The sequence below is a fragment of the Bos indicus x Bos taurus genome, chromosome 3 (genome assembly GCF_003369695.1).
Source record: "Bos indicus x Bos taurus breed Angus x Brahman F1 hybrid chromosome 3, Bos_hybrid_MaternalHap_v2.0, whole genome shotgun sequence".
Taxonomy (NCBI): Eukaryota; Metazoa; Chordata; class Mammalia; order Artiodactyla; family Bovidae; genus Bos; species Bos indicus x Bos taurus.
This window is the reverse complement of record NC_040078.1, coordinates 104,006,279-104,033,950: the sequence shown is the minus strand read 5'-3', so window position 1 is coordinate 104,033,950 and position 27,672 is coordinate 104,006,279. Positions and strand designations below refer to the sequence as shown.

The following is a 27,672-nucleotide window of genomic DNA, read 5'->3' as shown; positions in this document are numbered from 1 at the left end:
AAGTAATCCACTCCCACTCTCATCTATGCCTACAACCCTCCCCACCACCTGCTTAACCATTTTCTCATTCCCAGCCATATGGTGGTTCTTCTCCAACAACTCCCATGCTTTCCTATCTTGAAGTTAGTCACTTTCTAGATATATAGGTAGCATATGAAAGTATACACAAGACATAAAGGTATATATACAAAGAGAGTTATGGCAAATAAGCAGTGTTGGTCACTGGGTTTGAGTTACTTTAAGACTTCTTACTCTACTTCTATTGGGATAGTGTAGTTAGAGGCCATTTCTGGCTTGGGAAAGACTATGCAAAAGCAGACAAAAATTGATTGCGGTTTTAAGTAATTCAGTTTCTCTTCCCATCACCAAAAAAACAGTCATTCTTTTCTTCTCCTCCTTATATCAAACCAAAGCTGGCTTTCAGTTAGAAAAATCAATGACAAACAATGGTCTACCCATATATCTGAGAATGTGAATTCTCTGCCTCCCAGATGGACTGGACCATACAGATTACAAAAAAATGAAAGATTAGGATAGAAGGATCCTAAGTATTTCAGCTCAAATGTCACAGAGCTTCTCAGTTTATTAACTAAATGCTAAATTTATAGCTATATCCATAAAAATTTGATTATAGAGTATTACACACAAGAATTAAACACAGTGAGCAAGTTATAAAATAATTCATGGTATCTTTTCTCTTTCATCATCCCTTTCAATAATATAATTCTATCAAGCAAAAAAAGTTAGGTATCTATTATTCCTAATCCAATGTCATATATAAGCTTCACCTAGACAGAACTATTCAAACAGAGGGATATAAAATCTCAGTAAATGACTTTAATACATGGTTAACATAACCCACAAACGAGTGTCTTTAAGGAAATCTATGATCAGTGGAAAATCAAAGTCTACAAAAATAACCTGATTTGGTCATATCTAAAGTTTTAAATATTCAAAAAAAGGGTAAAATGATTCTTCCCAACATATTAAGCAGAAATCACTCTTAAATGAAATTAGTTCTACAGCAGCTTTGGAGATGAAAGATAACAGTCCCCTTTTTTTTTTTTTTTTTAAGTTCTTTTCAAAACTGTACAGGTGTCTATTGTGGGGGTGTGGGGGCATATGGACTCCAACAAGGTAGAAACGCATCACTCCACCTATTTCCATTATAAGCTGGAAGATGTATTCTTAGGGAAATGCCAAAACAGCATAGGGTAAAGCTTTCCCACTGAGGAAAAAGGATATCAGCCTTAGTCTGATAAAAATTCAAGCATATGAAAACAAAAAAGGCAACTTTATTTTTCTTTTGTGGCATTCTAAACCACCAGAATTTCTTTCAAGCCTGAAGATTCCATGACTCCACATTAATGACTCTTAATAATTTTGTACCCCTCCTCTCTCTTCTGCCCTCCAAAGTTGGTTAATTCCAACTCTCTTTATCACTTGCTCTGTTCCAGCTATAATGACCTCACTGTTCCTCCAATATACAAAGCAAGGCTCCTGCCCCAGCACTTCTTAGGTTCCCTATGCCCGGAATGTTCATCCTCTACTATCCAACGAAAGGTTTGTTCCATCACTCTTTCAAGTCTTCGTTCAAATGTCATTTTTTTGGTAAAGCTTTCCCTGGCTACCCTATCTAAAATAACACTTTATCTCTGAATTTCCTAATCCCATTCTCTTATTTTTCATTTAGCTCTTATCACTATCAGTGTCTAACACTTCTTATTTTGTTTAATTATGCCTTCACCAAACTATAAACCCAATGATTACAGGATTTTTAATCCGTTATGTTCACTACTGCAGCCTCAGCATTCAGACAGCTCCTGACACTATATTAGGTGATCAATATGCTGAACAAAGAAATGGCAGCAACCACACATGGTAGCTAGCTGCAACACCACACGCAGCTGGTGGGTGCTGCCATCAACACTTCACATTCCAGTCTGAAAAATTTTAATAAACAGGTTAGATCTACGTTATGTTTTCAGACTGTGCTCTGAGAACTACAGTAATCCCTCAAGGGCAACTATGGGGGTAGAACATGGAAGTCTAAGCCCAGCATTTACCTATTTAATTTATTCACAGGATTTCACTTAAGATTTAATTTGAAGAAAGTATTTAGAAACTTCAAAAAAAATACAAAACCACTGGGTTGAATACAACTTAGTTCCTACTTTTTTACATTTTACTTATTTATTGTAAATGAGGATAATTTAGGTATCCTGTTTATATCATCCTTTAGAAAGGAATTTCGATTATTATCTAGTCTTATTAAGCAAAGTATCTCCCTGTCTCACAAAACAGCGCTACTTCCCAAAACAAACTACAGTGTTTTACTGTGAACCTTACAGTGAAACTGATTCTAATATGACTTGACCAGCGTAACTTTTAAAATGTTACATGTTCTAATAAAAAAAACAAAAAAAACAGTACTCACCTTAATGAAGTTACAGATGGACAAGCCTGTCCATACAAACCCATCTGGCCACAAAGAGAATCTGAAAAGTAAAGAAGAGTTAGTTATCAGATGCTCCAAAATAAATTAAACTATAAATCAAAATATACTAAAAATGCTGTTGAGCAATATGATGAACTACATTAAGGAAGACTGACATACCAAGAAGCACAGGAAAAATAGGCACACTATAACTGTAACACCCAAAGAAGCCAGAAACTCACAAAATTTAACAAATTAAGCTTAGTTACAGATAAAGAGTCCAAATGGTTTAGTAGAGTGTAAGGAGATCAGTCCTGGGTGTTCACTGGAAGGACTGATGCTAAAGCTGAAACTCCAATACTTTGGCCACCTCACGCAAAGAGCTGACTCATTGGAAAAGACCCTGATGCTGGGAGGGACTGGGGGCAGGAGGAGAAGGGGACAACAGAGGATGAGATGGCTGGATGGCATCACCGACTCGATGGACATGAGTTTGGGTAAACTCTGGGAGTTCATGATGGACAGGGAGGCCTGGCGTGCTGCAATTCATGGGGTTGCAAAGAGTCAGACACGACTCAGCAACTGAACTGAACTGAACTGAACTGAGGGATTCCAGAGAGGTGCCTAAAGGCTACCAAACAGCTCAGCATGCAGGTCCCCATCCTCACAGGTTCCCATCTCCCACTTCATCTACCCTTCAATCAAAGCAGTGATATCTTTGTTGGTATCACAGAATGGACCTCAATAAGACCTGATTTGAAGAACAGTTCCACTGCTTAATTAAAAAGTTAAGAATAACATTGAACAGAAAAGGCTTTGTTCAAATTCTAGCTATGACACTGAGATCTTGAAGAATTACATATCCTCAGAGAACCTCCCGGGGAAGGCAATGGCACCCCACTCCAGTACTCTTGCCTGGAAAATTCCATGGACAGAGGAGCCTGGTAGGCTGCAGTCTATGGGGTCGCTAAGAGTCAGACACAACTGATCGACTTCACTTTCACTTTTCACTTTCATGCACTGGAGAAGGAAATGGCAACCCACTCCAGCGTTCTTGCCTGGAGAATCCCAGGGACGGGGGAGCCTGGTGGGCTGCCGTCTATGGGGTCGCACAGAGTTGGACACGACTGAAGTGACTTAACAGCAGCAGCAGCAGAGAACCTCCATTTTTTCCATCTGTAGCTTGGGGATAGTATCACCTAGATCTTTATCAAGAGATAAACTGCAGGTTTGTTATTAGAATTAAATCATTGAACAAATGTGAAACTATCTATTAGCACTACTATCCAGTGCAAGGATCATTCAGTGTCTACAAGTAATATGAATGAGAGAAGCTGGAATCGAAGAGTATAATATGCATACAATTGTTTGCAACTAAAGAAAACAGGTTCACTCTAAAAGGATTGGCTCCTTTTCCAGTTCTAGCCAACTGCTGCTGAGCAGGATTGTAAGCCCCGTACTGTTCGGGTTCAGTTGCTCAGTCGTGTCCGACTCTTTGCGACCCCATGAACTGCAGCGCGCCAGGCCTCCCTGTCCATCACCAACTCCCGGAGTTCACTCAAACTCACGTCCATCGAGTCGGTGATGCCATACAACTATCTTATCCTCTGTTGTCCCCTTCTCCTCCTGCCCTCAATCTTTCCCAGCATCAGGGTCTTTTCAAATGAGTCAGCTCTTCTCATCAGGTGGCCAAAATATTGGAGTTTCAGCTTCAACGTCAGTCCTTTCAATGAACACCCAGGACTGATCTGCTTTAGGATGGACTGGTTGGATCTCCTTGCAGTCCAAGGGACTCTCAAGAGCATTCTCCCACACCACAGTTCAAAAGCATCAATTCTTCGGCGGTCAGCTTTCTTTATAGTCCAACTCTCACATCCATACATGACCACTGGAAAAACCACAGCCTTGACTAGACGGACCTTTGTTGGCAAAGTACTGTCTCTGCTTTTTAATATGCTGTCTAGGTTGGTCATAACTTTCCTTTCAAAGGAGTAAGCGTCTTTTAATTTCATGGCTACAATCACCATCTGCAGTGATTTTGGAGCCCCAAAAATATGGTTAAGAACATCTAATTTTTCAAGAAAAGCAAAATATCCAAAATTTTATTTGAAATCTCCTAATTTTTATTTTCTAAACACTATGTGGGCCAAACAAAACATTGGTGGTTATCCCAAGTTTATAACTTTTATTTTAGAGGCTGACTCCACTCCCTGCATCTATCAATAATTGTCAAGAGATGTTCTACTTCTGCCAGAACAACAGAATAGATAGCTTGATCAACATGTCCAGTGAAAATACAAACACCGGATAATTTTAAACCTTTATATATTAATCAATAATTTGAAAGGAAATAAAGTATGATCAAGACTAAACACTAAGTGAAAGAGGGAAACTAGAGAAGTATGCAGAGTACTGAAACCAGCTTTCACTCATTTGGCACTGCGCCAAACCCTGAATTTCAGCTTGCAATTCCAAAGTTTGTTAGGGCTCAAGGTACAAGAGGCAAAGTCCAGATGTTATCCAAGAGAATCTCAACGAAAATTTCTTAACCTTGGCATTGAGTGTTGGTGAGGGACTGAGGCTAAAAGAGCGGTTCAACAGTGTCTTCTCAGATACAACCAGAAGCTGACCCTCACCTAGATTATGGTTTAAAAAGCTTCATACTCAGAATTTTAGAATGGTCCTAGAACGGTGTTATCTGCCCCCCAACCTTGACAGATGCAAACGCAAATCCTCTCTGGCAATCTGCCTTTGATCTAGGCTTGGAAGAATTCTCAAGGATAAGGTCCCAAGATAAATAAATTCACAATCAAAAATCACAAAACCAGAAGGAAACAAGCCACTCAAGAGTAAAATACAGCTGAAACATCAGGTGGCAGACTCAAAAACTCAGACTTCAGATATGGGAATTATGAGACTTTTCCCTACTGTTTTTATTTTATGAATGATTTACCCATTCTTATATTTCAAATGCCTACATGTAGATGAATTTCAAATCCACATCCCTATTAGGGATCAATCTCCTAATCTCTACACATAACTAACATTCTCTCCCAGAAATCCCAAATTTACTATGTCCAAAGCTGAATTCATCCTCTTTCTTTAAAGTAGTATTTCCTACCTTTAGGGTCCTTTATCTAAGAATGGCTTTCAGGTTTCTAGCCTAACACCTTTCTTTTTCCTTGTTAGAGGTGAACACTTTAACTCTTGATTTCTATGAGGAATGACTTTTAAACACCCCTGGGCTCTCAGGCCATTCCTCACCAAGTGGGTAGAGCTAACTCCAGGACTCTATATCCAGGATTCTGCAAGGTAGTTATCTGAGTATGACTGCCCTATTGACTCCAACAGTTAATCTAGACATCAGGTGAGCTGTCTATATTGGGTGGGTAGGGACAAGAGAACATGGAAAGTTAGCCAGCACATTTGGCTCTTAAACCTAAACTACATTCTGCATTATCAGCTTTACAAAGAACAAAGGTAAATTCTTATAAAAGTTACCATATGACCCAGCAATTCTACCCTTAGAGATATCTATATTACATATATAAATTATATATACACACAAATATATACATACATGAATATATATAGAATGCTCTTGGGACTATATAATATATACTCATATAATATACACTCTCCACCAAGAGAACTTAAAACATATGTTCACACAGAAACCTGCACGCAAATGTTCATAGCAGTATTATTTATAAAGTCAAAAAGTGTAAAGAAACCAAATGTCCATCAACCAATGAACACGTACACAAACGTGGCGTATCTGCACAGTATCCATATACTATGGAATATTATCCAGCCATAAAAAGGAATGATACACTGTTACATGACACAACATGAATGAACCTTGAACATCTTAGCATTAAGAAAGAAGTCAGATACAGAAGACCACATACTGCATGACTCCATTCATATGAAATGTCCAGAACAGGCAAATCTTAAGAGACAGAAAGTAGATTAGCCAGTAGATAGGGGGATGGGAGGAGGGATGAGAATAGAGAGTGACTGCTAACTGGTTTCTTTCAGGGTTGATAAAAATGCTCTGCAATTAGATAGAGGTGAGAGTTGCACAACTTTGTGAATAAAATCCTTTAGTATAAGATCACCAAATTTTACACTTTTAAATGGTGAACTTTATCTTTCTAATCTACTGCAGCCTTGATGCCTTCATTTCAGTTTTCTTCACTCTTTTAACTTAAGATTATTGCTCCTACATGGTGTCTTGAACACCAGTCAGGTTAGTTGAAAGAACAAATACACCAATATTATTCTCCCTACCCAGGCAAATGTCCAGAAACATGGAATGCTCACAGAAGAAGGCTAAGATTCATAGTGAAATCAGTCTCTTCCAAATCACAAACTCACATTTCTGAAGTCAACTATGTTGAACAATTATATTAATTCATTCAACTTCATCCAAAATTTATACAGTTTAAGTTGTTGCCAACAGCACCAACTAGCATTTTCTGCAAATCCTTTGAAAATCAACAAACAAGAAACTTTGTGTAGCATAACATAACCAGAGTATGGGGAGTAAAAATCAGTCATGCACTGATGCACAAACTCCAATAGAAACTACTGTATTACATGTCATCACTAACAGAAGAATTCAGAATTTCTTTTAATACAAGCAGTCATCAAGTGTACATTAAACTGAGTTACAAACTATTCACATCTAGGAAGCAGATGTTTAACAAACTAACAGGTGTATAAAATATATTATTTGAGAGGAGGAGGTGAAATGGAAGTATTTTTATTTATAAAGAACTTGTAACCAAGACCTTATAAAGACCTTGAGCCAAGACCTTGATTGCAATCCCAACTGTGATTTTGGGCATATTGTTAAAAGGGAAAAGTCATGCCTCAAGTTACTGTAATAGGAGCTTTAATGAAGCCACCACCGTGGCATATAAAATAATTAAGTCTGTTGAAAATAAATTCTAAAGCACTGTAAGTCAAGAAAGCATTCCTTAAAAAAAAAATAAACTTCTGAATTCAGCTCTATCTTTCATAAGACTTGAAAATAAAAATTTACTAGCATTCATGAAGGAACAACCCTGTTGAGTCAGGTTCCTTGACTGAACATCGTGAATTGCTATACCATTACTCACAGGTAATCATTAAAGCAGTCATGGAAATAACCTGTGTCTTAATCATCCTAAACAGGAAAAATCTGCCAGAGGAAGGAGTAAAGGGAAAAGAATCTTGCTGAGTGAGTAGCAATCAGCTGTTCATCGCAGCTCCACTCGTTGAACCTAAAGGCAGTGATGCAGCTATAGCTAAAAAGCGAGAACTCAGAGTCACATGCTCTCAGAAAGCAAAATCATGTGAGAATGATCATTTCACCATGGTAATGTTAGAGGGAGAAGAAAAGCCAAAACTTAAACTTGGAGAACTCAGATTTAGAGAAGAGGAACAAGTTTTAAAAAACACCCTTGAGAAAACTGTACTGGAAATAGCAGCAAGTGATTTAATGGGGAAAAAGGCAAGTGTTACACACAGATTAAGATGGACATAAATGGAAAACACAAAACAGGCTTTTAACGGAAGATCATTTAATACTATAGAGGGTGGGGTTTGCAGACTAGTGGGAACAAAAATTAGACTGGAAGGGTGTTAAGAACCAGGAAAGAGTGAAATAAAAAATTAGCTACAAACTACATAAAATGAAAATAAACAAAGTGCAATAAGGTCAAACAGAGCAGAGAGGAACGGATTAAGAAATCAAGAAAGGTGAAGAACATATTAGAAAGCTCATCCATCACACTATATCCCCATTACCCTGTTTTATTCTTCATAGCTCTTGTCATCTGATACGACTTGATAATGACTTTTCTTTTACTGTCTGCTTCTGTCCCCCTAGAACGCAGATTTAAGTTTCTGTTTCAGTCTCTGTTATATCCCCAAATGCTAGTATGTAGTCTGCGGTCATATTTGTTCAAATGAATTAATAAACCAAGTTCCTCTAGACTGGAAAGAGAATAAACCCAAAAGAAGTACAGCTAAGATCTAACTGAAAATTCACCAAATCTTTTAAATGTAGTCTTTGTATCCATTAATTCTCTCTGCCTCTGAAGCAAATAATTTAAGACAAATTCACAGTTAGAAGAACAAGTTGGGTATCCAGAATATATAAAGGACCCTTACAACTCAAGTTAAAACAACCCAAGTTAAAAACGCCCAAAGATTTGGAGACAGAGCAAAGGGGTAGAGCATTTGACTGTAAAAAAAAGAAAAAATGGGCAGAGACTTGAATACGTATTTCTTAAAAAAACATATTAAAATGTCCGATAAGACGAAAAGATGTTCAAAATAATTAGTTATTAGGGAAATGCATATCAGAATCACACTACTACTTCATCTAGGTAATCAGATACTAAGTAATCAGATATTACTTCAGCTAGGATGGCTATAATAAAAAAAAAAAACAGACAATAACAAAAGTTGCAAAGATTTGAAGAAACTGAAGCTCTCATACACTGGCAGTGGAAATGTAAACAGTGCAGCCACTCTGGAAAACAGTCTGGCAGTTTGTCAAAAAGTTAAACATCGAGTAACCATATGACACAGCCATTCTACAGGGAATATACCCATGAAATGAAAACATACCACCACAGAAACATCTATACACAAATGTTCATAGCAGCATTAAATAACAGTAAAATAGTGGAAACAACCCAAGTGCCCAATAACTGATGAATGGATAAGTAAGATGTTATAATCATACAGCAGAATACTGTTTGCCAATAAAAAGGAATGGTACATGCTATGACATAAATGACCCGTGAAAACATACTAAGTGAAAGAAGCCAGTAACTAGACTATATATTACACGATTCCATTTATATCAGATGTCCAAACGAGACAAATTAGATTATGGGTTAGTAGCGACTTAGCAGCAGCAGCAGAGCTAGGGAGGCAGGTGGCCTTGGTAGGCAGATGGTAAAGAATCCGCCTGCAATGAGGGAGACCTAGGTTTGATCCCTGGGTTGGGTAGATCCCCTGGCGGAAGGCATGGCAAGCCACTCAGTATTCTTGCCTAGAGAATCCCCATGGACAGAGGAGCCTGGTGGGCTACAGTCCATGGAGTGGAAGAGTTGAACACAACTGAGTGACTAAGCACAGAGAGGCAGGTAAAGTGGACTTACTGCTAATAAGTGTGGGGCTTGTTTTAGAGGGAGAGGAAAACATACACAACCCTACGAAAATGTTTAGAAAAAATTGAATTTTACACTTTAAATAGGTATATTGTATGGTATGTGAATTTTATCTCAATAAAGCTGGGGGGGGGGTCTTTTGTGTTTTTTCCTAAGTTTCTTAAACTTGCTCACAAGTTTAAGCACACATTCACACACAAATATTGTCTTGTTCTGTAAGTTCCTGCTTCTTTCCCCACTGGTGCCATAGGAAACTCCCCCCCCCCCCCGCCACCCTATTCCACAAAATGGAAAAGGGGAGAGTAAAAGTAATGACTTCATCAGAAAGCAACTCTATTATAGCAATTACTTTGAAATCTATAACCCCTTCAACCATTAGTGGTTCAGGAAAGTTCGTTTTCTGGTGGTCTCCACCATTTCCAAACCACACACTAATTAAACATGTTTAACAAAGATACACTTGGGTATACATCTGTATAAACCCTGAAAAAATGCTATAGGAAACCACTCTAACATTACCTATAAAACAACTACTTAGGCTATACCACCTCTCCTAAAAAAAAAAAAAAAAAAAAAAACTAGGGCAAGGTGTTGTTATTCTCTAATAACAGAAGATGAAAAAAAGCAGGCAAACCAACAATCAGCTTCGGCTTTACAAGACTGTTTTAGAAGTAGGAAGTGTAAATATGAACTGTCTCTTTACCCTCTATAGCGTAGGATTAGTGTCAATAAAACAGGTGGTAAATGTGGGGGAGGGGAGCTTCTTGGCTAAACATCACAGAATTATAACTTCTTCCAAATCCCTAAATTTATGTAAACAGATCACAGGCCTTCCTCTTCAAACCAAATCATAACCCAAGTAAATAACACAGGATTCTATTTCTGGGTCTGTTATTAACTCACTGGATAATCTTGAAACTTCAGTCTGTCTACTTTGCTCAATAACTTAACCACAATTTCCAGTCCCAAAATCAAATCATGTGGTCTAATAAAGAATGTTTCCCCAATTTGTAGATTTACTTTCATGAAAAATCTGACAAAGGTATATGAAACTAAATCATATTATATGTTTAAATCTTTAAAGAATATACAAGAAATATGAAAAAAATTCTAAAGACCTGTTCACTCCAAAAATGTTGAACTCTTTCATTTTAAACTTCTAAAGGTATTCACTAAACAGAGAAAGAAGAAGCTCTCAGAGGACTGAACAGTTTTGAGGCTTTAAATTTATGCTCAGTTATATTTAGAAAACCAAGATGCCACCTCTCTGGATCCCGTATCTTTATCTCAGGCATTTGATTCATGTGCTTCGCCTGGTATAATTCAAAGCAAGAGATCCACCATACTCCTGAAACGTAAATTGAACACATCGGAACATCATGACTGTTAGAGGAATGAGACACTGTACTACACCTGGGAAAGATGGGAAGCTATAGTCTCCACTGCTACAGCTTTTTCACAAAAGAAGAATTGCCTGTCTGGTCCCCAAAGCCAGTCAACAAACCACTGCCAACTTTTAAGAATCGTTTCTATCCTATTCCTGGAAATCCTGATTCAAGAGTCTAGGGTGAAACCTAGGAAATCTATTAATTACAAGTATCTGGTGATTCTGGTTGCACAGCTTAATTCAGGAACTACTGCTTTAGGACTGGGATAGCAGAAAGGTTTCCTATCACTTGCCAATTATGTTCAATAGGTAGTAGTTGCCTAAAGTGCTACAATGAGAATGTCATGTCTTAAAAAAACAAGAAATTAGTAGTTCGCCATGGACATGGTGATCGGGAAGTGATAACATGCAAACCATGTATCTGCCGTCGTGACTCAGATCACTGACCGAATGGGCTTTTTTTAAGGAGGCTTCTGGGTAAGAGATCCAGAATTGGATTATTTACTTTTAACTGGCAGAAGCTCTCTCCGGGAAGGTAATAGGCAGTAAGAGCAGGCCCACCAACATGTGTGCCAGAACTCTTCAAAAGTAATTATAAAGCTTTCCAATAATACACAAAGATTTTTGCTCTCAAAATGTCTATAATCTTGCTTGAGAAATGAAAATTTCTACATGACAATATACACTTGGTCTTAAAAAAAAAAAAAAAGGTATTTGTGCTTTGAGGAGTTTCACTTTAGGTAAAGGTGAGAATTAGTGGAGCACTGACTGCCAGGCCTGAAACAGTATAGTTTAGTTTGAATCAAGAGACAAAAATCAACTATGGGTTTCTGATCAGGACATGACTGAAGTAATGTCCACTAGCAGCATTTACCGTGAAAATAAATGGGAGGTTATATAATCAAGGCATGCTCCATGTAAAGACAAATAATCTCTTTCCTATTGTTCCTGTATGTACCTGTCTCTGCCACTGGATTGCAGGCCTCCTAGTAGGCCAGGGACATGTCAAATTAACCATTCTACCTGCCGTAATCCTGAGCACATATTTTGTACGTAATAGTCCAAAACGTTTACTAAATTGCTATAAATGAAGTAAAACTCTTACAGCTATTTCCAAAATAATAGTAACAGAACTTGGTACAGAAATGTGAAAATCCAAAGAAGTGGACAGAATGAAATTATGCCAAAAAGAAAGGGGGGAACTCAGGTTAAGAGAGACAACAAACAATAACAACTAAATGTAATGTGTAGACCTAGTCCGAATCCTGATTCAATTAAAAACTGTAAAAAGACACAATCAAGGATATTTTTACTATGAACTGACACTGGACAACACTAATAGGAAATACGGCTAATTCTGTTAGCTACAATAGCAGCACATGGTTATGTAAGAAAATGTCTATATTTTTTAGACATGCATACTAAGCTTTGTAGGGGTGAAAAGACAATGTCTACAATTTTCTTTAAAATACTCAAGCAAAAGAGAAAAAAGGAAAAAAGGCAGTTGAGGCATATATGGCCAACAGCTTAATAATTATTAAATCTGTAACAGGTATAGGGGGATTCGTTACATCTTATCTAGCTTTGAGTGCACTCAGCAGTACAGCTGGACTTTAATGTTACTCCAGCAGCACTGTACAATCAACTCTTTTTCTTTTTTTCCTCACATTTCAGGAAGCTTAAGAATGACTAGTACTTCTGAGAAAACAGCCTAGACTCAATCAGGAAAAAAAAAGGGGGGGTGGCATTCATTTGTTAGCTCTACTAATAGGAAATCTCTCTGAATTGACTCAAAGAACTTCTTGTAAATTAATATGAGGACTGAGTATGAGCCAAGACAGTGACTCAGCTGCTGAAAAGAAAATACAATCTTAGGGTTCATTAGAAGAACAGTATCGAGATCAGGGAGGTAGCAGTCCCATTCACTCTTCACTGGTTAGTTCACAAGTGGAGTATTGTATTCTGAGTACCACATTTTAAGAACACTTAGGAGCTAGAAAGTTTGGAGGGAGGGATATCAGACTGGCAAGGAGTTTAGAAGCCAAATGTCAAATGTAGAATGACCGAAGAAAATGGGTGTGTTTAGCTTGAAAAAAAAACCAAACACTTTCCAGCCTTCCATGTCAGCTCTAACATAGAGACCCCAGTATAATATTTTCCAGAGGGTTTTAAAAATTGTTAACAGGCATTCCATAATCAAGAAAGTTTGAGTCAAATACTTTTCTAAGGGACTTTAGCAAAGTATTCTATATCCTAGAGCACTTTATGACTCAAGAAATTCTGTATTTCCCAAATGTAACCATTCATTCAACAAATATTTACTGAGCCCCTATTACCTGCCAACACTTCTCCAGGCACTGAGAATACAATAATGAACGTTTTCAATATCCTTGAGAACAGTTTGTGAAACAGCCAGGCTGAGCCTTCTTGCTACTTCTCTAACTTGCATTGTTTCTCCTCACCTCTAGATTTCTAATTATGTGCTCACAGTAGACTACCCTCTCATTATCTTATTTCAAACATTATTGTTTCCAAGAAGCTTTCCAGGTCATAAGCAAAAACCACCCTTTTCAACAAAACCCTGACTCTTTCTCTACATCAGTTCTTTAAGAGACTATGCCTCTTAACTACCTTTGGATCTCTCACAATGCCCGGAACCATGTCTTGAATGTGTAGGTGCTGAAAAAATATTTGCTGAATGAATAATCACATTCAAATATTTAAAGAGTTATCTTGTTAAATAAGGCAAACTAGGTCTCCAATGTTGCACAGAGAAGGAGAAGGAAAAAGAGATGAAGTTAGAAGCAAATTTTGCCCCAATTAGAGCTAGTAACAAACAAGTTACCTTTCAGCTACAGTGACTACAGGTATTCTAAGAGTAGCTGAATGACTGTATCAAGCATTTTAGTGGGATATCTCACTGGCCTGAATAAAAGATTAACTCAAGATGTATGTCTATATGGATATGTATATTAGACAAAAGATAACTTTTGATACATTAAATTCTTAAAATTAAGCTCAAATATGAAATATCCTTTCATTTATTAGTACAGCTGATCCCCAAATAATGTGAGGTTTAACCTGAGTATAACTTACAGCTGCCCCTCCATATCTGCAGTTCCTCTGCATCTCTGAACTCAAACCATGGACCGTGTAGTACTGCAGCAGTCACTACTGAAAAGTATTCACGTACAACTGGACCTGTTAATTCAAACCCTTATTGCTCAAGGATCACCAGCAGAGAGAATAAAAGAAACAAACAAAAAAAGACACTGTATCCATTCTGGAAGAATCAACACAGGGTTTCTTAATTATGCTTCCAAAGCAGAACAGATACAAACAGGTAGGTCATCCACCTCTGTAAGCAGAGCTCCTTAGATAAGGAAATTCTTTAGGTCAATGATTTTCGTATTTTGCAGTAAGAAAAAATAATTATGAAGCCATCAGCTTCTCTCAAAGTCATCTAACCAAACCACTAAAAGGATTAAGTTCTTCAAAGAAATAAGCTAGTCATGCTGCCTTTTAAGTTAAAAACTAGAAAAGAGAAAAAAATAGATGTCTCCGTATGCCTAGGATATCTCTCTGATGTCTCTCCCAAACCAAAAGTGGTCGTCTTTGCCAGCAGGGACCCTATCAGTTACTTGTGTCCCCAGCTTTTAGTACCGTGCCCAGGACATACTAGACGCTGAATAAATAAGCAAACAAATGAGAAAAACTGAGTCCAATGTTGCTGGATGAAAACAAGTACTTAATAAAGTATCACTAACAGTTTTGTTTTTCTTACTAGAAATCTGCCAAGGAAATGAAAGAAAATGAGTAGATTCTTAAATCTAGTTTTTCACTATAAAAGTGCTATTTTTATGTCATTTATTTATATGTAAATCCAAGTTCTTGGTTGCTTCTGGGGGACTAAATTTATTGATCAGCAAAGTTTAAATGACAAATGTCTAATGCAAAGAAAAACCTAAAACATTTAATACACCCACAACTTGACCTATAAGAGTATAATCAAATAATTTATAAAACTGATTTATTAACATAACTGACCAAAAAGCAAAATACTTTTATAATACTACTAAGTGCTTAAATTATTCTTCAAAAGTGCCATGCTTCACATTTTTCAAATTCTCATTTGAACCATAAAAATTAGGTTGTTTTTAGTTAAAAACTAGAAAACAGAAGATTATAAAAATGATTATCTGCTCCTGGTAGAGAACTTGGAAAATAAGACTACCCAATGTAAAAATGCTTTCCTTCCCAGTCTTTTTTTCGATGGAGTTAAAAATTCTTTATATACTGTCACTCTCCCTACCCACTGCACAAGAGAAAACAGATTCACACTATGGCAGTAACCCAAGTATCCTCGGTAGAATCACGTTCCAGGTACAATTTCTCAATCTCTAAATTTTACAGATGTATACTTTCATAAAAATAAGACCAAATCTATTTAGTAATCCTTTGATGTTTCCCTTCTGATTCCATCTTCTTCTTACCTTCAGAATTCACAAAGAATGCAAGCTGAAGTAAAAGTACATCCAACTACTGGAAAAGGATCCAAATTTAACAAAGGAAGACACTGCTCCCAACAGTTTTTGTCCCTCAGTCTGACATCATCATAAGACAAGTTCTACTCCAAGTAGCCCAGGTCCTTTGATGTTCTTAAACTTCAATTTCTACCTCAAAAATCCATGTATGTTCTTCATAAAAATCCTGTCAGCTTTCTACTACAGAGTACAAGACTAGAAACAGAATGCAGGATCCAGGCTACTGTCTCTGCTCTATATAACTGAGTAACACTATGTCAGTCTCAGCCTGTGTCTCATTTTCTCCATTTGTCAAAAGAAGTATTAGTTGCCTTACCTACATCACAGGACTGAGTGAGGCTCCAAAATCTAACAGCTCAGAGAAAAAGCTTTTCATAAAGTATTATTCAAATTAAGGTGGATATCTTTCCAATACACACATGCCCTATAATAAACAGAAAACATGACTTGCCCTGATGCACACAGATGCCATTCCGACAGTGATTCCTATCTATGTACACACTTATGAGACAATACCATCAACAGCTCCTTACACAGGGTAGACAGGTAAAGCATGTCACAAATTCACAGACCCAATCACACTAGCAAAAGCTGATGACATATACTGTTTTCCTGCCATGACAGTCTGCTCCATCTTCATTCAGAAAAGTCAACCTGCTCATGACTGCAACATACTTGACTGCCCTGTCTGTAATTTCCCAAAGTTGTACAGCCAAGCCACAGAAACATTTTAGTTCCCATATACACACCAGCCAAAATCTAGGATCACACTGCACCCCACACCCAATCCTATCTCTCTATAAGCAAACAGAATTTGAAATTGTTATTACGGAGTTTTAGCAGTCTTCCTCTGCTCATCCATTCTCTCACAAATCTATGTTCCACAGTAAGGCCAGGTCTCAGCCTTAGGAAAAAGCCAATTCCAACTTCTGAAATCTTTAATAAGGTCACTGGCACCACATGCCAATTCCAACTTCTGAAATCTTTAATAAAGTCACACTGACACCACATTTTACCAATCAATCAGAACATCAATCTTATATCCTTGACACCACTATACACCTCTGGGCAGGACTCTGTTTAGTAGAATTCATTTACAGGTTTCAGCTTTGTACTCCAGGTAAAAACGTCAACTAAAACTCAGTATACTGGGTAAAGTCTCCTTCAGACACACAGTCATCCTAGGATCATCAGTCAACTCTTCAATAGAATCCATGACATACATATTATTTGAAAATAATGAAAAAATAGCCAATGCTATAGCTTAAATATTTGTGTCCCCCACAAAATTTCTATGTTGAAATCCTAACCCCTAAACATGATATTAGGAGGTGGGGTCTTTGGGAGGTGGCTAGTCATGAAGGCAGAGCCTCCATAAATAGGATTAGCCTCTCATGAGAGAGGCTCCAGGAGGGATCCCTTGCCCTTTCCACACAGCATGAAAGCATCAGTTATGACCTAGGAAGGAGACCCTCACCAGAAGGCACTTGGTCTTAGACTTTTCAGTTTCCAGAAGAGTGAGCAATTTCTGCTGTTTATAAGTTACCTAGTCTGTGGCATTCTGTTACAGCAGCCCAAACAAAGACAGTCAAAATACCAGATTTCTACAGACACTCTCTAAAAACTTCCACCCAAGGACTTTCTCCATCTCCAAAATTATTAGCATTCAATTCAAAAGAGTTTTCTAGGACTATGTTCTAAGCAATAGTGTCTCTTATTGCATCCCATAACAGACTTCTTTACCTGAGAAAGTCAGACTAGGACAATGTTAATGTAGGTCTGATTATACCAAAATGAAGTCACTTAGATTACAGTAAAATTCTGAGAGCAACCAGAGCAGTTTCATAATTATCAGAAACTAACCTTGACAGTGCCAGAGTTCTAACTGAATATGGCCCTAATTATCTTATATCAAATTCATATCTACCCTATATTTTCTCTTGTTACAGTACTAGACACCATATATGAGTCTCATTTGCTCTCCATTTCAGTTCTTTTGTCTCAATTCTATAGAAAATAATCACTTTGAAAAACACTGCATTCTCAGGTTATCAGCTGACATGCCAAGTAAAACAGCAGCCAAAGGTACCTAACTAAAAAGATTACTTAAAATAAGTAGAATTCCATTGTTATAAATACATGTGGTTCCAAATAACAAAGCTATTTCCATATCCCAGCAGATGGCCCACAGTAGTAATGCTTTGTTGATCTGGTTATAACAAATTCTATTAAATCCAAAATCCTGTATAGGAGATGCCTTTTCCAATTTCAGTATAAGTCAATCTCTTTAACCAAAATATTAAGCTTTGGTTCTTGTTATTTGTGCACTAAAATCCATTTATGCCAATTAAGATGGTCAAAATTTTTGACAGTTACTATAAAATGCCTCTGTGGTGTTTTCTGAGTTTTGGGGTGGAGGAGGCAAAGAGTACCTCCATTAAGGACTGAAAGGCTAACTGTTCAAAATGAAAAAGATTCATAGCTAAAGGAAGGCTGAGGAGAGTAGTTATAGTAAGCTTCAGCTGTCCTAAGCCAAGGTTTCTGAGTAGTGGCAATGTGAAAAGCTAAGTGACTAGCAAAGCTGACAGTGAAGAACACTGAAAACACAATTTCTGATTTGAGAGGCTATCAGCAGGGATAAACAGGAAAAAAGGTACCTGGATGCCTAACAACATGTATCTCTGTACACTGAAGTGTTAAAGACCGGTATTTAAAAGAAATGTGGATAAAACGTCAACTTTACTGTTTATTTCCCCAACCAAACTCAAAATCACATCTTCATATTCTGGTCATATCCTTATTTGAAACATTACCCTCTGTTAATTCATAACACAATAACAGTACACTGCAGTGATTAAGAGTCAATGAGTACTGAAAACAGACTGCAGGGGTTCAAATCCTGGCTGTTTCCATTCCCAGCTACATATCCTTAGCCAATTTATCTAACCTCTGTACCTATATCATCTGTAAAATTTTGGTGATAATAAGATCTACCTTCCAGAGTTGTTGTGAGGAATATATGAATAATATAGTCAGAACACTTTGGAGCCCATACTAAAGCCTCAGAATATGTTAGCTATTATCGCTACCTCTATTATCATCATCATATTAATTCCCAGTAAAGTTCTGAAAGAAAGATAGAAATATGAAATGACTTATCTAAATTACAAAGAAGTGACAAAATGCAGTAAGAAAAATCTCATTTTAAATCCTGAAGTTTAATATTAAAAGTTACTCATTCCCTGCTGCTGCTGCTAAGTCACTTCAGTCCTGTCCGACTCTGTGCGACCCCACGGACTGCAGCCCACCAGGCTCCCCCGTCCCTGGGGTTCTTCAGGCAAGAACACTGGAGTGGGTTGCCATTTCCTTCTCCAATGCATGAAAGTGAAAAGTGAAAGTAAAGTCGCTCAGTCATGTCCGACCCTCAGCGACCCCATGGACTGCAGCCCACCAGGCTCCTCCGTCCATGGGATTTTCCAGGCAAGAGTACTGGAATGGGGTGCCATTGCCTTCTCCAACTCATTCCCTAAGCAACGGGATTTTCCAATCTCTCTAATTCTCCCGTAATTCACATAAGGCTCCTTTAAGTTAGAAGAGCAGCATAAAGAAGTGGAAATAGCAACAGACATGCACTAAGATGATCTAATTGCTCCATCACTGACTTCATCTTGGGCAAGTCACCTAATCTAAACTTCAAATTGCTCACCTTAAAAAACACTTTGCCTACCTTACAGGGCTATTGCCTGATACACAGATAACACATGAGAAAACATATGTAAGCCAAAAACACACTATATGAATGTTCACGAGCCATGTGATACTCATCTTCATATCCCCGATGCCTAGCAAAATGCATAGCAGAGGTTACAGTCTAAAAGAAAGCCGTAAGAAGGATGGAGTTGACAGGGTGGGGACTGCAATGATAAAAGAGTAAGAAACTCAAATGTCCATCAACTGAAAAGTAGAGAAACAAAAGGCGGTAGAGCCAGAAGATGGAATCGTGCTGGTGCTTAGTCGTGCCCAACTCTTTGCAAGCCCATGGACTGCAGCCCCCCAGGCTCCTCTGTCCATGGGATTTACAGGCAAGAATCCTGGATTGGGTTACTTTTCCTCCTCCAGGGGATCTTCCTGACCCAGAGATTGAACCCACATCACCTGCACTGGCAGGTGGATTCTTTACCATTGCACCACCTGGGAAGCCCCATACAATAGAATATTCAACAATAAAAAGGAATGAGATATTGACACAATACAAAAATGGACAACCCTTGAAACACTACGCTAAGTGAAAAAAGTCAGACACAAAAGACCATGAGTTGTATGATTCCATTTATACAGAATGTTCAGAAAAGACACATCTACAGAAATGTTAAGTACACTAGCACTTGCTTAGGACTGGGGAATGAAGGGGAAATGGACAGTGACAGCCAATGGACACAGACTTTCTCTTTTGAGATGATGTCTGTGATGACGGCTGCACAATTTGGTGAATACAACAAAAGCCACTGAACTGTACACTTCAAATGGGTGAACTGTATAGTATGTGAATTATGTCAATAAAACCGTTTTAAAAAAAGAAAAATAAGTTTGAGAGAAACTTTAAAGTATAAAATCACTGGCTTTAGAACACAAGGTTGTTTCTTTTTTAATGAAAAAAAGTGAGTTTTCTAATATTTGAGCAGCTCTGACATGTGGACAAGAATGAGACTGAAGGAAACATTAGGAGAAAATACTAAGAATTACCACACTAGACCATAACATCTCTACATGCCTTCTGTAGAAAACAAATCTGGAATCTCTTATCCTTCCTTTCAAAATTCACAGGTTACAAATCACCTCCTGGTCCCAGTTCAATAGTCTTTTCATAATGATCATTGTTTCTGAACTTTAAGACTGCATTTGATACTGTCTACCATATTACCCTTCCTATCCTTGGCTTCTGTGGCACTGATGTACTTCCTGGTTCTTCTCAGAAATGCTTTATCTATTAGCCTATAATGTCACCCACAGTTCCAAACCTCAAAGCTCTTTCGCCATCACACTACTAACCTTCCAACACTCATCTACTCATGTTTTTTTTTTTTTTACTACCAAATACAGCCCTGCTCAATATACAATCTACATTTCATATCATCTTACAGTGATACCCTACAGGATTACTCTATTCAAATCTTGATTATCTTTGCTAAGGCTGGAAAGCAGTGATATGGCTCAACCAAAATAGTTCCTATACATTTTTTCTTTTGAGCAGATCTGTTTTTCTAATTGTTTTGCTTAGGCTAATACTAAACTAGCCTACACTTCCAAGTCAAACCAGCAAGCAGAAAAGACCATCAGGAGTTACAGGAGGCTAATCTTTTATTGAAAAATTGATTGTATACAATCTAAGTGTTAACCATTACCCACCCTGGCTCATTTATCTTTATAGGGACACTTTCCTAATTTCCTCATCATTATCAGCCATTCTCCCAAAATTCTAGCCTTTAATCTTTTAATGTTTAATTTGCCCTCTTCCCTTGGCACACATCCAGATATCACTAAGTTCAAATTAATTTTTACTCCAATATACATCCTCATATATTCTATACATTCTTTCACAGGACAATATAATTTAAAGACTGAATGCATAAGCTCAAAGGTAGAACTGCCTGGATTCAAATTCTGGCTCTGCTGCCTACTCTCTATGGGATTTAGGGCAAATTACTTAACCTTTCTGTAACTCAGTTTCTTCAGTGATAACAACAGCTTATTATAAAGATTTTAGGAGTTAAATACATGTATATAGTTTAAAACACTGTACCCGGCATACAGTACTCTATAAATGCTAGTTACTGTTTTATTCCAAACATCACCATTTTACCTCAGACCCTCATCAGCTTATTCCTAAAATTCTTCAAGAGCCTTCTAGTCAGTCTCCCTACTCCAGAATGCTCAACTAATTATGAAAATCTTCCTCAGGAATATCATCTTACTCCCAATCTTTAGAACCCACAGTGGTACTCCATCAAATTAAACTATATATCCTTAATAAGGTCCTCCATCAATACCTACTCTACCAAGCCTAAACTCATTTATTATTATATTTCACCAATAAGATGCTCTATGCCAATCAAGTTGCTCGGTATCTTCTGTACTGATGCACTGTCAGTGTATGTCTTGGTAAATACCCCTTCACTCTCCTGGAATACATCTCTTGCCTTTTGAAAATTTCAGTTTCTCCAAATCTCACTTTATACCTTTGATTTTGGCTGCACTGTTATCCCAACCAGGAGCTTGATGCTGTATGGAATTCTGAATGATGCATATTATATGTTCTTTCCCTAACAAAAGTGAGAGGAGACCACATATTTTATTTCCTGTGTCTCTTCATACATATCACATAGACTACTTCACACACAGCACAGTATTTTGCAGAAGTACACAAATACTGACTTAATAAATATGCCTCAGAATGTATCAGAACAACCCTCTTTATCTTCCACTGCCCCACCCATACTTAGCACAGTGATGGCAGATAGAATCTGTCTTTAAATATTTTTATTTTACATACACAGAAGGAGACTATACTAACAATTGTACCAGATTTAAAAAAAAAAAGAAAGAGAGAGAATCGTCTAAATCACCCGACCTCATCCAAAAACATAGCTAATAAAAACATGAGGAAGCCCTCATATCTTCAGTAACACAAAACCAAAAACAAGATTCACCTTAACTTCAAGAAACACAAAAAGCAAACAGAAACCTAAAAAAAAAAATTAAATCAAATCTCTAGATGCTACCCAAACATAAAAATGAAAAGGCGCTCACTGCTCGTCTATAAATATGTTTAGCCTAGGAGAAATAAAAGGCTTCCCTCACTGCTACTGTGGCTTGTTCCCTGTTAAGGGAGCAATCTGTGGTCATAAAAGAGCAAAACACAGGAAGATGGAAACCTTAACCTGGGAGAGACATTAAGGAAAAAAATTACTCAAAACAAATGTTTAAAAAACCAGACAGTACAATGATACTCAATAGAAAGAGAGGGAAAGTGAAATAAAAAAGCACCCACGAAATGGGTGACTCACTGAAACTTATCTAGTGCTGCCTTGCAAGTAAAGAGCTATGCATGTAACACATCCATGACACGCACGCCTGTTTCACTGGCAAACAAAACAGAAAGAAAAAATGTCAGAAAAAGACAAGGCAGATGCCCCATCAATCTCTAACTCGCTGGTCAATCCAACTAAGCTCATTCAGGAATCCAACCAGGAACAGACGTGGATTGCACAATACAGAAAAGAAAAACCTTAGCCAACCATACACAAAAAAGTACAACGGAGAAGTGAAAACTATACACCTCAATGCATCAGCAGCTAGAGCTTATTATTCTGTTTAGGATTAAACTGTAGAGAAAAGAACAAGAGCAGCTCAAGGAAGAGGGGAAAATGTCAATGAAACTAAGTCCCTTACTAGTCTCAATCTCAGAGAGCACAAGTCTTGCTTCTTCCAGCTGCCCAACCGGCGGCCTCGGCACAGCAAATTGACCCTAACACCTTCCACGCCACCCGGAGGAAATCACAGAGGAAAAAACCAGCCCGCTTTAACCTCCCTCCTCACCAGCTGCAAACTGGAGGGGGGTTGGCGGGGGGGGGGAGACACCCTACCACGTGGGCAGGATGCAACACACACAGGACAGCAACACGTCCGCATGGAACTGCTGCCTCTGCCCAATGCCGATAGAGGACACGGCGACAGGATGGGTGGGAACATAGGCCCCCCGCACGGGCCTCCCCACCCCGAAGGGCACCCCCGACGCGCGAGATGCTGGCCGCCTCGCCGGCCAAAAAGCACCCCGGAGCTTGAAGGGAAGAAGCTGCATCGCGCCGGGGAAGGGGGGCTAGCCCAGGCCAGGGGCAGGTCACGGAGAGAAGACGGAGGCCACTGTCCTCGGACTCGACGCCCCCGGGAATCCCGTCTAGCTCCCTCGGGCCCCGCCTGGGGGAGGGGCGGGAGGCGCGGAGCCGCCGCTTCCCTGCTGAGGGGCAGCAGCAGCTGAGAAGCGCCGCGGGGGAGGGAGGAACCCAGCCCTAGCCGCTCGCCGGGCCTCAGCCTGGGCCCAGGCCCCCTGCCCCGCCCGCCGCCCGCCGCCCGCCCCGCGACGCGGCCGCAGCTGAGAGAACGGAGAGGGCGTCTCGCGGAGGGCAGCCCCTGCCTCCGTCCCGGGAGATGCCCCGGCCCCGCCTCCTCGCCCGCCGCCCCGGCCCGACCGCCCCGGCGGCGGGCGCTCACCTCAGGCTGCGCAGGCCGGGACGGCCCGGCCGAGCCCCCGGCCGCTGTGTGCGTCTCCGCCCCCCGGGAAACGTCCCAACGGCGCCTGGTGCGAGCCGCTGAGGCCCGGAGCAGCGCCGAGAGCGGCGGCGGCAGCGGGAGCAGCCAACATCCGGGGCCGCGTACCCGGAACTACTTCCCGACCAGCTCCCCCGCCCCCGCCTCCCGCGACGTCGCTGCGCCACCGGTACGGCGTCGGCGGCGTCACTGCCCCTCTGCGGTCACTGCTGCGAATATGCGCGCGAGATCCTTCCGCTGGGGCAAATAGTACCCTAGGACTCCGAGCGGGCCCCGGCTTCCGTGAAGCGGGTGTCAGGCAGCCGCAGACAGCTCCGAGCGACTTGTTGAGGCGGGGAGTAGCGGGTTCTCTGTCCCTCAGAGTGGCGGCCAGGAAGTGAAGGCAGTTGGGGCGGCCCTTTAGTTGAGGACAAGAGGAACCTCCGCCTTGAACCCTCCCCAGGGACTCCGGGGCCCTGTGTCCCGGGGGGAAGGGCGCCTTGCGACTTTCCCCCAAGCTCCCTTTACCTCACCGTAGCAACAGCTACCTTAGCCTCTCCGGGACACCGGTTACCGCGGCTTCTACGGCCCCAGCAAAGGCACCTTGGACCTTCACGACACCTCTTCTTCCAGAACGCCACATGTCCCGGGTTCTAGACCCATCTCTCTGCCGGGGCCTCTTCTGTGCCTCGCCTTGGTTTCCTTCTCTTGAAAACAAAGGAGATGAAACTCTAAAGGCCCTTCTGATTGTTAAGCAGCTGCTCAGGTTATGGTCCTTGATATCAACAGGTGGAGCACTTAGAAGAGTAGTTGGGCGACTTATGAACTTTGGAATTTACTTCTACGTCAGTCTTTACTGAGTTTTTCTCTAAAGTATCTGCCCTGTAATTTCACGTTTAATTACATTCAGACATCGTATTATTTGCTATTGCTTTCTTCATGTTAGTCACATATAGCACCAAGTATGCTTTTGAACTCACAGTAGGTGTTCAATATTTGGAAACTCAGATAACTTGTTAGATGAATACTAGGTTGATTGGATGGGATGAAAAGGAGAGGCCTGAGTGAATTGACCTTGGGAACATCTTTTGACGGACGTAGTCTTGTAGTAACCAGATAAAGACTGCAGGTAAAGAGCTGAGTACCCAATAACTTCAGCCAACATTGAACGCCTGCCATTTACCAAGTAGTACTAGGCCCTGAGGATTCAAATTACTCCTATATCCTTTTATACCTAAGACTCCAGCGAGATTCTGAAGATTAAAAGATTCATTCACTCATCCATCCAACAAATACTTGCTGATCAGGTTGTCAGACCCCATTTTAGTGTTTGGGTTGGATCAGTGACTAGACGCAGGAAGAGGGTGGGAATACCCTTCCATCTTGGAGCTATCATCTTAAGTATAGAGAGAAAGATGATCAACACAAGAAAAGAATTTAGTATGATAGAAGGTGTTTAGTGCTATGGAGAAAAAAAAAAAAAGACCAGGGTAAGAGGTATGAAAAAATCTGGAGGAAGGAAGAAAAGTGGGATTTTTTTTTTTTTTTAACATCAAACATTTCTTCATCAATAATTAGTTCATTTACTTCAACTGGACCATGTTAGGTGCAGGGGGGCTTCAGTGAACAATAAGCCAAGGCTCTGCCACTGGTAGAGACCACATGCCAGGTGCTTGCACTTGCCCTCTCCTTCAGTGTTTTCACCAAGTCCCTCAGTTAGAACTCCTGTGTTCATCTTTACAGCTGATGAAGTTGAAGCTGAGAACTGGGACTCAAACTCAGTGTCTTCTGAGTCCAGCTCCCTTTCCAGCTTCACCTCAGTTGAGAACTCATATTTTTCTGTTTCATGCCTTACCTCTTTCATCAAGAAGACTGATACATGAATATAGTTGAATGACATTAGATCTGCATTGGGGCCAAAGGGAGGGAGAAAATAAAATATTTAGAGGAAAACATGGGGGACATCAAAAATCTAGACATGTAGAACAAAGAAAAGGGGTAGCGAAGAAGACTTCAGTTCAGTCGCTCAGTCGTGTCCGACTCTTTGCGACCCCATGGACTGCAGCACGCCAGGCCTCCCTGTCCATCACCAACTCCCAGAGTTTACCCAAACTCATGTCCATTGAGTCAGTGATGCCATCCAACCATCTCATCCTCTGTTGTCCCCTTCTTCTCCTGCCTTCAATCTTTCCCAGCATCAGGGTCTTTTCAAATGAGTCAGTTCTTCACATCAGGTGGCCAAAGTACTGGAGTTTCAGTTTCAACATCAGTCCTTCCAATGAATATTCAGGACTGATTTCCTTTAGGATGGACTGGTTGGATCTCCTTGTGGTCCAAGGGATTCTCAAGAGTCTTCTCCAACACCACAGTTCAAAAGCATCAATCCTTCATTCAGCACTCAGCTTTCTTTATAGTCCTTTATAGTTTCTTTAAGAAGATATAGTGGAAGAAAAATGAAGGTAGATTCATAATAGCTTATTCCAATTCCAACTCCAGTTTTACAGAATGAGATTTTAAATAGAACTATCAGGGAGAACCCAATTCATGAGGCGACTTTAATGAGAAACTTGAAAGAGGTTACGGAGTGAGTCATGCAGTGAATAGTAAAAAGTGTCCAGGCAGAAAGGACAGCTAGGGTAAAGGCCCTGAAGTGAAAGTATTTGTGGAAATGTTAGAAATAGTGGAGGCCAGGACAACTGGAACCAGGTAAGCAAATGAAAGAGGAATGGGAGATAAGGTCAGAGAGTGGGGTCTTGTCGGCCATTGTAAGGATCTTGGCTAAAGTGGACACACTACAGGGCGTGGAACAGAGGAGTGATATGATCTGATTCGTGCTTTCAGAAGATCACCCTGGCTATGTGCTAAGAGTAGATAGCAAGTGGACATTGATGGATGCCAGAGGCTCCATTAGTCAGGTGCAGGATAATAGCTTGGACCAAACTATTAGCAGTGAGTGGGTTAAATAAGATACAGTTTCTATATTTTAAGGACTCACAGTGTAGTGGAAAGCAGATAAGTAATTACAATACACTGTGATAAGGGAAATAGTATCCTGAAGAAGAGGCCACCCTTGCCAGTTTTTCTGACAGAGTAGACATTCCCTCTTCTACCAAGTTGCCAAGGGAGTTGAAAGTTCTGTGTTCTTTGTTGGGTCACTGGGTGGATCCTTGATAACATAGATAACATGTGTCTTCTTCCCAGCCCTTCAGGACTTGAACCCCACTATCATCTGAGTGGTCCTATGAGCAGAAAGTTACTAAAGAACAGTCTGGGTCATGCATTTAAGGAGATGAGCAAAAATGGGATTATCCTTATTTGCCAGAGGAAGAAAACAAGACCAATAGTTAAGGTTTTAATCTGAGACTTGGACTTGGAATCAAGGTCCTCAAACCAGGAATCTCTCTGAGCCACTTGAGTTGAGTCAGCCAGATGATGGAATAAAAGAGTAGAAAGACATTTTGGATAGCTGTCATAATGGGGTTGGAGGCTTGGGAATCAGCAGCCTTTGAGAAGGAAAGAATCACAAGCCCCAGAATGTCAAAGGCTGAGGACCACCCTATCCCCTATGCCACCCCCCAAAAGTTGTAAGGACCATAGCATGGAGTGGGGTGGTTCTGGAATAGTAGTGGCAGGGTTAGCAGGGTGGGCAGGAAAAGCTTAAAGCTCAGATTGGGAATGCAGACTTGGGTTCAACCTCATGTTTTACATCTTACTTCCTATGTGCCTACATCAAGTTACTTAGTTTCTCTTTGTCTCTATTTCCAGGTGTATTAAATAGGAAAAATAACCATAGTTGCATAGCAAAAGAGATCATGCACAAGTTGCCAT

At 39.9% G+C, this 27,672-nt stretch overlaps 1 protein-coding gene across 5 annotated transcripts in view; it reads right to left on the bottom strand.

Moving 5' to 3' along the window:
* The window catches only part of FOXJ3 (forkhead box J3), a 126,044-nt gene extending 102,063 nt beyond the window's left edge, over window positions 1-23,981 (bottom strand). The window contains exons 1-2 of one of the 5 annotated variants that reach the window (XM_027537626.1): window positions 23,809-23,981; window positions 2,438-2,498 (exon numbers count right to left, since the gene is read on the bottom strand). In XM_027537626.1, coding sequence (XP_027393427.1) covers window positions 2,438-2,481 — 44 coding nt within the window. In that variant the 5' untranslated portion in view covers window positions 2,482-2,498; window positions 23,809-23,981. Of the gene's footprint in view, window positions 1-2,437; window positions 2,499-22,989; window positions 23,160-23,808 lie in introns of those variants that run through there. The other 4 variants (XM_027537622.1, XM_027537624.1, XM_027537625.1 and 1 more) reach the window with 4 other exon arrangements.
* Between the last annotated feature and the right edge of the window lie 3,691 nt (window positions 23,982-27,672).